This window comes from Myotis lucifugus, unplaced genomic scaffold (genome assembly GCF_000147115.1).
Source record: "Myotis lucifugus unplaced genomic scaffold, Myoluc2.0 scaffold_127, whole genome shotgun sequence".
Taxonomy (NCBI): Eukaryota; Metazoa; Chordata; class Mammalia; order Chiroptera; family Vespertilionidae; genus Myotis; species Myotis lucifugus.
Window position 1 is genome coordinate 3,114,928 of NW_005871175.1, and position 11,429 is coordinate 3,126,356.

The 11,429-nt window shown below is 38.3% G+C and overlaps 1 protein-coding gene across 7 annotated transcripts in view; it reads right to left on the reverse strand.

Annotated features, from left to right (window-relative positions):
* FIP1L1 (factor interacting with PAPOLA and CPSF1) overlaps window positions 1-10,188 on the reverse strand; it is an 88,700-nt gene extending 78,512 nt beyond the window's left edge. For 2 of the 7 annotated variants that reach the window (XM_006093970.3, XM_006093968.3), the window contains exons 1-5: window positions 9,909-10,184; window positions 8,753-8,797; window positions 8,603-8,642; window positions 2,533-2,593; window positions 1,117-1,220 (exon numbers count right to left, since the gene is read on the reverse strand). In XM_006093970.3, coding sequence (XP_006094032.1) covers window positions 1,117-1,220; window positions 2,533-2,593; window positions 8,603-8,642; window positions 8,753-8,797; window positions 9,909-9,993 — 335 coding nt within the window. In that variant the 5' untranslated portion in view covers window positions 9,994-10,184. The other 5 variants (XM_006093966.3, XM_006093969.3, XM_014460202.2 and 2 more) reach the window with 5 other exon arrangements.
* Between the last annotated feature and the right edge of the window lie 1,241 nt (window positions 10,189-11,429).

Consider the following 11,429-nt stretch of genomic DNA (forward strand, 5'->3'; position numbering starts at 1 on the left):
AGTATCATTATTATTAACCTACTTTTGCCCACCCATCTTCAAATGTACTGATGTGTACTGTATATATATGTATTGGTTGATTCCAGATAAGGCTGCTTAATAAACTATATAGTACAATTAATGAAAAGTTTATTTTATGTGCCCAATGCACAACCACATTATACATTCAATCTAAAAACACATACCACCTTGACTCTTATGCTACCACCAAACAAAATCACAACCTGTACTTTAATATATTCCCTTCCAATATTTCCATAAGATTTTATACGTAGTTAATGAGTCACTCACTTGATTCAGAATTTTACTGAAAAAAGTCTACGGGATAATTGATAATTTTAAAAAAACACTATGAAGATCAAAAAGCAATACTTTTGATATTGTTTTTATTGGACAAAAAAATTAAAAACCTAAACTCAGCTTTGGATAAGTAATAAAATCGCAAAACAATACAGATACAAACTTCAATTTAAGGTTTTCTAATTCTAACTAAAGAATTTGTTGTATTCAATTCATTTATAAAAACTTTAATTTCAGAAATCAAAAATACTGCTGCTCCCATGTAATTTTACCTAATTATCCTTAGAAAAGAAATACTGTCATGGTGAAATTCCTTTTATCATGAGCTGCAATTAAAGTATAACATATATTGCCCTAGCCGGTTTGGCTCCGTGAATAGAGTGTCAGCCTGCGGACTGAAGGGTCCCAGGGTCGATTCCAGACAAGGTCACATGCCTGGGTTGCAGGGCTCGATCCCCAGTAGGGCGTGTGCATGAGGCAGCCAATCAATGATTCTCATCACCAGCGTTTCTCTCTCTCTACCTCTCCCTCTCTGAAATCAATAAAAATAGATTTTAAAAAATAATAACATTAATTTTAGGTGTACAGCCTGATGCAATATGTTTAAATTGCAAAGTTTAGTTAACATACATCACCACACTTAGTTACAAATATTTTTCCTTATGCTGAGAATTTTTAAGCTCTATTCTCTTATCAACTCATGGTAAGATGGAAAAATGTAAAAAAAAAAAAAACAATTAAATCAACCACTGATGGCTTGATATAGGCATACTACCTTTGATTTAGTCACACAATTGTTACTTAAAAATAACTTACCCATACTGTGGTGCTCCCGTTTTAATGTCTCCTATAGTGACATGAACATCATCCTCATCATCATCACTGTCGCTATCACTATCATCTTCAGTCTCAGTCACTTTCTATACCAACATAAACAATTATAAAATACATTCAATAATCCATTTCAGTATCTGATATGAATAAATGAAAAAGTAACCGTTTTGCAATTAAGCTATAGATTTACAGAAAAAAGTTACAAGCTCACAGAACTGATCCTTATTTCAACTCATTTATAACTTCAATATTTTACATGATAAAAAGGATAAGAATGCGAAAACCTTTTTTCACCATCATCTTTTCGTAAAGTATTTTTTTTCTATCATTTATAACGGCTCCTCTTGCAAAAAGGATCTAAGGCAATTTACTAATATATAAAGAAGATAAAATTATTAAAAAGTATTTGAGAAATTCTTGGTGAAAAGAATATATAAAGTTAAGAGGAAAACAATTTTAAGAGTCACAGTGTCAAGGTTAAAATCCACCAAATAGCCCTGGCCAGTGGTAGAGCATTGGCCAGAGAACCTAAAGGTTGTGCGTTTGATTCCCAGTCAAGGGTGCATACCTGGGTAGTAGGGTCCTTACTGGCCTAGTAGGTTGTGTGTGAGAAGCAACCAAATGTTTCTCTTCCCACCCACTTGCTCTAAAAAAAATCAATGGGAAAAATATCCTTGGGTAGGGATTAACAAAAAATTTTAAAAGCCCCAAATAGTTAGGGAGCACCTCACTTATTCCTGGAATTCATTTACATCTACAAGAGGCCCTGCATGCAAATGGTTGAGGGAATACTTTGTTTCTATGAGTAAAAGAAAGGCCATTTACAAGCTTTTGCTTTGGCTCTAAAAGGCTATTTTGTGTTTTGTCACATAATTGTAAATTTTAAAAGTAGAAAAACTAGGCAAAATAATTTTTGATACAAACTTGTAGACTAACTAAACTATGGGGGGGGGAGTAAAATGTTAAAAATAGTCATAGGACCCATAATATGTTCACACACCTCCAAAAAACATCACTTTCAACAGGGACGAGGGCAAATACTGTCACTTATATAAGAAAACCTTTTGCTAAAAAACATGGCAATCAAACTTAGGTTTTAAGACTCAAATGTTCGCTTTGAAAATCAGGGTATGAGCTATTTAGATGATCTATGACCATTCAGTTCCTTGAAATAAACATCAAGCCTATGCACATGCCCTATTTCATCTGAAATCTTCCCACTACTTCTCTTCGTTATGCTTTTGATGGCACCAGATGAGGTAAGTGATGTAAGAGGGGGCCAGATCAAGCAGGATCATGAAAGTCATATTGAATTTTGGCTTTATTCCTAAGTGAAGGCAAAACTATTGATAAAGATTTTAAACAGAGAAGTAACTAGATTTCAAATCCTTATATTACCGGTTTAGGTACTCCATTCTCAGCAGTTTCATCTTCATTTCCAGATGGAGGATTATTGGCACTACAAACAACAAAAATAAGTACATATGCCTAGTATTACTTCTGAGTACAGATAAGGTGTCCTAGTATTTTTAAGCTATGCCTGATAGTTTTCTAAAATTGTCTCCACTAGATGGTAAGAAAATGACGAGTAAAAACTACCGACTCTGTATTTCTCATGCCTTCCTCTACATTAGAAATAGAATAGAATTGCCTACAAATTTGTTAATGGTGTCAAATTTGCAATTTAATGGTGGAATATAATTTGAGGTTTTTTGGGTTTTTTTACATTTTAAAAATATGCATAACACTTATACTTACCTTAAATCTTTATTGAACATCCTCTGTGTGCCGAAACTAATGTAATTGTCAAGGACTATGTAAGTTTCCTATTTTCAGATTTGTAATATGATCACATTAACTCTTTTGTTATTGAGTTAACATACATGCTTCTTCCTGGCTTTCTGTTTCATCACTTTGGATGTATGTTCCTTGTCGTATAGAAAATAAATTTTAAGCCCTAACCGGTTTAGCTCATTGGATAGAGCTTCGGCCTGCGGACTCAAGGGTCCCAGGTTCGATTCTGGTCAAGGGCATGTACCTTGGTTGCGGGCATATCCCCAGTGGGGAGTGTGCAGGAGGCAGCTGATCGGTGTTTCTCTCATAGATGTTTCTAACTCTCTATCCCTCTCCCTTCCTCTCTGTAAAAAATGAATAAAATATATATTAAATAAATAAATAAATAAATTTTAAGATAAAAAAGTTTATCTTCATTTAAGACTGCTTTCCAATTTGACACTAATGTTTGATGCATTAAAGAACTAATTATTTTTTTAATGCCAGTTATCTTGAATTTGCCATTACAACAAATTGACACAATAGTAAGACACTCTTATTCTCTTATATCTTCTTCGCAAGTGTCTTATCACAAACACTTGGCCATTAACAATCAAATACAACTTCTAGTACTATAGTGTTATTTGGTTTCTTGCATTTTTAATAATTTTCATAATGGGAATTAACCACTAACCTCATTTATAGATATAAGGAAATGCAAGTACAGATCAACTAACAATTACTCAGTTCAAAGACCTCATTAGATTTCTGCTATCTTCTAAACTTCATTCTGTGTCAAGCAGTTTCTACATAAATCAATTTAATCTCTCTACATTGGCATTTTATAATACAATCTCCAAATAAAGTAAAATGAAGAATAAAAACTATAGCTTATATTTTCACTGTTCTACTGCTTGACTCAAGAAAACAAACGTGCACCTATATTTCTTTGGTACATTTACTCCTGCTTAAATAAGCTTCCAGGTAGCCAGAAAGAAGTTCAACTTGTTTATGTCACAAAACAATATGGTTAGCCAAAACATGGATAGATAAAACATGAGAGAATTGGAGAGAGTATAATGCAATGGTTAAGAAGAGCAGCGGTTTTAATAATGAACCAGTCACAAAGAAGCTGGGGAAAATTCTAACAAGGACTCAGCTCACTTGGGGAAATGCAATGATGTACCAAGCTAGATACTAGAACTCTGGGTTGTTGCTCTCTTCCCCAACAAACTTTTAAAAGTTTTAATTCTCTATCACCATTAAAATGCTAAAAACATGATAAAATTATAAGCATTTTCAAGAAAAATAAAATCTGAAGGGTAGATCTTTCCCATAAGATTAAATTTAATAGCTCACCAAATAAAGTTTTATTAAGAAATATAAAGACATTTTTGGCAGTGCTCAGGCAAGGCAAAAGGTACCTCTCCAATAAATTTAATCAAGCTGTGTATTGTGGAATTAAAATTAAAGAATGTTCGATCAGAAAATCAGCTTCAAGAATTATAGCCAAGGAAATTGCTGCCTCGCACAACCACTTCACAAATACAACTAAAAGACAAAACGGACATCATCCAGAACCACAGGAAGGCTGGCTGAGTGGAAATTCTACAACTAGAAGGAAAGAGACTCAGAGGAGGTGCGGAAGTAAAGTGCAGAGGTGCAGAGGCACACGCAGAAAGGGCTGGCAACTGAGGACACGGTTGTCTTTTTCAATCAGAGGGAGTCTCAAGCTCCCAAGTGCTCTGAACTCCAGTTCCGGGTGAGTCTCTGGGGACCCAGACTCGTACGGGGAGAAACTGGAATGTCTGGCATAGGTCGGAACTTGAGGGCGGCTTTCTCTCAGAGGTGCTTGCAGTGATTACCGGGACACTGAGACATGGGGCCTCTTAGGGTAGGACTGAGGAGCAGCCATAGCTGCTTGCTCCGCCCTGTTGATCCCCAGAGACCCCGCCCCACCCAAGCTATGTGCAGAGGCTTTTGCATATGAAAGGCCTGGCCCTTTGCAATCTTAAAATTACCTAACAAACTGCAGCTGGATCAGAGAGACCCAGAACTTCCAAAAGAAGGCCCAAGGCCCCACAGCAGCTTGCATTGCTTCACAGCTGGGCCTCATCTGGGCACCTCCAAACCCCAAACAAAGAAGAGGAATCTCTCTATACCTCCTGCTGGGTAGCCTGAGGCAGAGGCTAGATTAGCACCTCCTTAGAGATCCAAGAGCCAGTGTACCCAGTGGTCAGAGTGGGACCATCCAGATTACAACTCCTCAGATCCATAGAGGACACACTCAGGGGGCAGACTCAGTGAGCACCAAAGCCCCACTGAAGCAAGTCTTGCCCCAGAAGGGTGTCTCCAGTACAGAAGTTCTCCCACTGCAGACACACCTGATTCTCACAGCCAATTGGCCTGGAGGTCAATTCCTCCCAGTGATACCTACAACAATCAAGGCTTAACTACAAGACTGTGCACAAAGCCCACAAAGGGGTGCACCAAGAGTGTCCACCTCAGGTAATTGGGGAGGCTGAGCTACTGGGCCCTATAGGACACCTAGCACAGAAAGCCACTCTACCAACACAGGGAAGCATAAAAAATGCGGAGACAAAGAAACAGGTCACAAATGACAGAAATGGAGGAAAGCAAACTACTGGATATAGAGTTCAAAACCACACTTATAAGGTTTTTCAAGAGTTTTCTAGAAACCGCCAATAAATTTAGTGAAACCCTCAAGAAATCTAGTGAGACCTTCGAGGTTATGAAAAAGGACCAACTAGAAATTAAGCATAGACTGACTGAAATAAAGAATATTATACAGAGTTCCAACAGCAGACTAGAGGATCACAAGAATCAAGTCAAAGATTTGAAATACGATAAGGAAAAAACACCCAACCGGCAAAACAAAAAGAAAAAAGAATCCAAAAATGTGAAGATAGTGTAAGGAGCCTCTGGGACAGCTTCAAGCATACCAACATCCGAATTATAGGGGTGCCAGAAGAAGAGAGAGAGCAAGATATTGAAAACCTATTTGAAGAAATAATGACAGAAAACTTCCCCTACCTGGTGAAAGTCCAGGAAGCGCAGAGAACCCCAAACAAAAGGAATCCAAAGAGGACCACACCAAGACACATCATAATTAAAATCCCAAGAGCAAAAGACAAAGAGAGAATCTTAAAAGCAGCAAGAGAAAAAAAGCCAGTTACCTACAAGGGAGTACCCATAAGACTGTCAGCTGATTTCTCAACAGAAACTATGCAGGCCAGAAGAGAGTGGCAAGAAATATTCAAAGTGATGAATAGCAAGAACCTACAACCAAGATTACTTTACCCAGCAAAGCTATCATTCTGAACTGAAGGTCAGATAAAGAGCTTCACAGATAAGGAAAAGCTAAAGGAGTTCATCACCACCAAACCAGTATTATATGAAATGCTGAAAGGTATCCTTTAAGAAGAGGAAGAAGAAGAAAAAGGTAAAGATACAAATTATGAACAACAAATACACATCTATCAACAAGTGAATCTAAAAATCAAGTGAATAAATAATCTGATGAACAGAATAAACTGGTGAATATAATAGAATCAGGGGCATAGAAAGTGAGCGGACTGACTATTCTCGGGCTGGAAAGGGGTGTGGGGGGTGCAGGAAGAGACTGGACAAAAATCGTACACCTATGGATGAGGACAGAGGGGGGAGGGGGGGTAAGGGCAGAGGGTGTGGTGGGAACCGGGTTGAGGGGAGCTATGGGGGGGGAAAAGAGGAACAACTATAATAATCTGAACAATAAAGATTTAATTAAAAAAAAATTATAGCCAAAAACTGATATTAACAAAAATGAATGAAATAAAAATTAGCTCACTAAAAGGTCTATCAATTAATTTCTTAACTAACTGAAAAACAGGGTATAAAGAAATATTTAATTACTTCCCAAATTATAAGTTACACAAATCCTTACTTTGCAGTTAAGATTAGCATTAGAAACTGGGTTGAATACATACATTTAAAAGCCAGATGATAAAATTTCAAATATAGCAATGAGTCTTTTTTTTAAATATCTTCCTATATAAGGGATAGTTTTAAGTGAGGAAGAATAGACTAATTTCAGCACCCCCAAAGCTATTTCTATTTATACCCCTCACTTTGTCTCTCCACTCACTTGTATTCAAGTAACAGCTTTGAGATATAATGCATACACCACACTATCCACTCATTTCAAATGTGCAACTCAATGGTTTTTAGTATGTTTACACAACAGTGCAACAATAACAACTATCTAATCCTAGAACATTTTCATCATGCCCCTGCACCCCAAAAATCTTGTATATATTAGCCACTCCCATTTTGCCCTGTACTCAATCTGGGCAACACTACTTGGTATCCCTATGAATTTACATATTCTGTCCATTTAATATAAATAAAGTTATACAATATGCAGTCCTTTGTGACTGGCTTCTTTCACTTAGCACATTTTCGAGATTCACCAATGTTGTAACACACGAATACTTCATTTCCTTTTACTGTCAAATAGTATTCCACTGTATAAATATACCACATTTATCTATCCATTATTTGATGGACACTGGTTATTTCCATTTTTTGGCTACTATGAATAACGCTATGTACTCATGTACAGAAGGTGCCCGAATAACATCCTTTCACTGAACGTCGTTTTGTTGTAACGTTGATGAGATGCTTAGGAACATAACTTTGTTTATACCAATTAGCGTATGGCAGAATTGGTCTCGTTAAAGGTAGTTTCACTTAAATCTGCAGAACCTATCGACATGTTAAGTGAGAATCTATAGTACAAGTTTTTGCGTAGATGTATGTTTTCATTTCTCTTAAGGTACAGAACAAAGATTGGTAATCCTAAATCATATCGTGACTCTGTGTTTAATCTTTTAAAAAACTGCCAGTCTGTTTCCCAAAGTAGCTGCACCATTTTACAATCCCATCAGTGTATGAGGGTTCCAATTTCTCCATATCCTCACCAACACCTGCTGCTGTCTTTATTACAGCCATCCGGGTGGCTGTGAAGTACTATTTCCCCCACTTATTAAAACCAAATATTCTCTAAAAGCCATTTGTTCTTAACCACCCCTTCCCCATTGTAGAACACTAAGGCTCTGGTCAGAGTAATGTCAGCATGCCCATTAACTTGTATGCATAAGCTGCTTTGAAATTTAGAATTCAGTTTCTGGCTCCCTGTACATGTTCTATAAACGATACTCATACTTTTCTAGTCACCTAAAAAAGGGAACTAATCTTGTGCCAAGTTCATTAATTCTACTTTGTATTTAAATACAAAATGCTGAAATTATAACCAAAATGCATTACACCATCATAAATATTCACTGTAATTTAAGATTATGTATTTAAAAAAAATTTTTTTAAAGTTTTTTCTTAATAGTCTTAATGGATATACTGTATACTCCACTTAAAAATAAAAAGTTACTTAACACTGAAAAGTATTTAAACCCTTACTTCAAAATCTTTGTCCCTTCAGCTACTAGCAAATAAAAAGGCTGGTATAAATAAGATTAGGTCCTGAAATAGGAATAAACTCCCAAAGATTCGATGTCTTCCAACCTTTAGTCAAAGTGTAATCAAACCCACGATTATAATGAAATAATTTTAACAATTTGTTGATAAAACCACTGTATCACAGGATCTGTGTTAAGTATCAACAAGAAATCTCACTAACCTGGTATTTTCTTCTTCTGGTCTTTCAACTTCATTTTCATCTACCAAAAAAAAATAAAAATACATAAATAAATAAATAAAATTAACACACAAACTACTCTTAAAGAAACTAGTAGTATGAAAATCTGAAGTGATCATCACAAGCACTAACCTAGGTCCTTTGCCAAATCACTGTGCACATGCACGTCCCATGGGCCTATAAGCACATCCAAAGTTAGATCACCTTGTAATGACTTAACAAGATATGTCTTTTTATGAAAAAATAAAATAAAATCAGACTTTACTCCTATAAAAATAAACTTAAGTGGTATTAAAGACTTCTAGATATTCGTAAAAAAAAAAAACCCTATACATTTACATATCAGAGTATTACTACTGCTAAATCTTGCCACCAAAGACAAATTATTTTATTTTACAAGTTTATCAAAATCAAAGTTTGCCCAAGTCACATCATCATGGTGCCGAAGCCTATACTTTCACTGTATTATTCTAAAGACAATCAAGGATATACATTGCTGGCAAGGAGCAAATGTTAATTTTCAAATCTAGTATCTGTAACCAACGAGAGGGGACTGCGACTAAATAAAAGTTAAAAACCAAATGTCCAAACAAGTCCCCTTCAAAACGGAAGTGCAAGATGTATTAAATTTATTTCGAGAGAAATGAATACATGAGATGAGACTGAAAACCGTAAGCCTCAGGGGCATGTTGCTGCCATGATGCGGGTTGAAGAGCAGTCTCTTAAAGAAGAAAACTTCACCTTAATGCATCAGGAGACATTCGGGGTTTCCTTTACGGGCCATAATGTACTCCATCTCTTTCTTTCTCTCTGAATTATTTTTAAAGCACGACTCTCAGACAAGGTGCATTCCACACCAACTGACCATCAAGAAACAAGACGTTAGTTTCACAGCATCCACTTTATTGAGCTTCTGCAGAGTAACTGCTGCTTAAAGGGACGGGAAGGGGCTGGAAGAGACGCACCAGCACTGCTCAGATCGATTTTAAACAGTAAACAATAAAAGGCGCGGAGGGGAGGTGGCCGAGCCGTCCCGGCCCGGCCGCCGCCGCCGCCGCCACCGCCGCCGCCGCGGGGTGCGAGCGTGTTTGGGGGTGTGGGCTGGGCGAGAGGAGGCCGAGGCGGTAGGGAGCACGCACACCGCGCCCGGCCGGGCTTAGGCCGGACCAGGTTCCGGACCAGAGGCCCCGGCGCGGCCGTGGGGGGCCAGAGAGGACGACCGTTTGCGCGCCGGGAGGGGAGGCCCGAGAGAATCCGGGAGAGGGAGCAAGGACAGGAAGTTCCGTACCGCCATAGAGCCACTCTTCCTCCTCATCCCCTCCGGTCCCGCCGCTCAGCTCCGACACTAGACGCTCGACCTCGCCGGCCGACATGGCCGCCCCGAGCACACCTTACAGGCAGCGGTCAACAGCCCCCTCCAACCCTTTCCCCAGCCTCGCTGCCGGAGGACGTGGAAGAGGCGCGAACCCGCCAGCGAGCGAAGGAAGAAAGCGCGAGACTCAAATCCACGGGATGCGGCCGCGGCGGCGGAGGCCGCAAAGGAGACTCGGGCCCGGCCCGCCTGCGCATGCGCAGCAGCAGCAGCCCAGCGGCGCGGCGTCCGTAGGTGGCTTTCTTCCGCGGCGGCGGCCCACCTGGGCCGAGTTGCGCGTGCGCACCACTTAGCCCCGCCCCTGTGGAATCCCACTTTGCCTTTTTAACTCTGGTTTCTAACGTGGCTTCCTGCGTAAGCCAGGATTCCCCCTCCTCCAACCTTTCCTCTGATAACCCACATTGCTTTGCCTGCGAGTAATCCATTGTCCCATTCTGCCCTTGAGGCTCTCTCTTCTCAACCTTCTCATTTGTTTTTTTAATCTTCCCAAAGCCCTTATTTTATTCATATGTTGTAGCAGCCTTTATACAGAATAATTACCTCTCAGCCCCGTTTCTTATTAAATAAGAAATCATAATTCATGTCTAATTTCTTGAAAATTTTTTAACAGCAAACAAAAGCAAAATTAATATATATGAAAATGATGCATTCTCCTTGTTAAAACATTACAGTTGAGGTCGAAAACCCCTCATCCAGTAGTCCTTTCCAAAGAACTTGTTTGCTGTGAATCATCCTGAAATTTTTCACACATTTACTTCAGCTGAATTGTATTGTTTTATTGGGAGAACCCGAGGCTTAAAGGGTACAGCACAGAATGTATCTCTCTGTGAATTGCTTTAAAAAAACAAAACAAAAATAACTCAGCAATGTCTTCAAGATCCTTTCATGTTAGTACATATATATCAAACTATGTCCAATATTAAGTGTTTCTTAATATTCCATTGCATGGCTTTCATAAAGTAAATATGGCTATATCTCTGTTGATGTCATTTGGATTGATTTCAACTTTTCACTTTAACACACAGAAAAACCTACAATGAAGAGCCTTGTCAATGACTTCTTGCAGATTTATACAAGTCTTTCTCCAAGAGAGATCATAAAGTATGTGCAGTTTTTGTTTTAGTAGATAATGTCGAATTTTCAGGCCACTTTTGAGAGCACATCTTTCAAGAAAATGATACATCATTGGTTAAAACTGGTGTTCTAGTTCTTAATTGTAACTACCGAGTTGCTGACTTCAGGTAATCAACATTTCTATGCTTGTTTTCTCAACTATAAAGTGGGAAAACTGAATTAGATGATCTCTAAATCCCTTTCTGTTCTAAAGTTTTCAAACAATACACTTTTCAACAGAAAGAAATCCATTTTAGTTTTAATAATCAATATGTTTCAGTATGCTCAAACCAATAAAGGCCATTTTCCGTTTATTTAACAGTT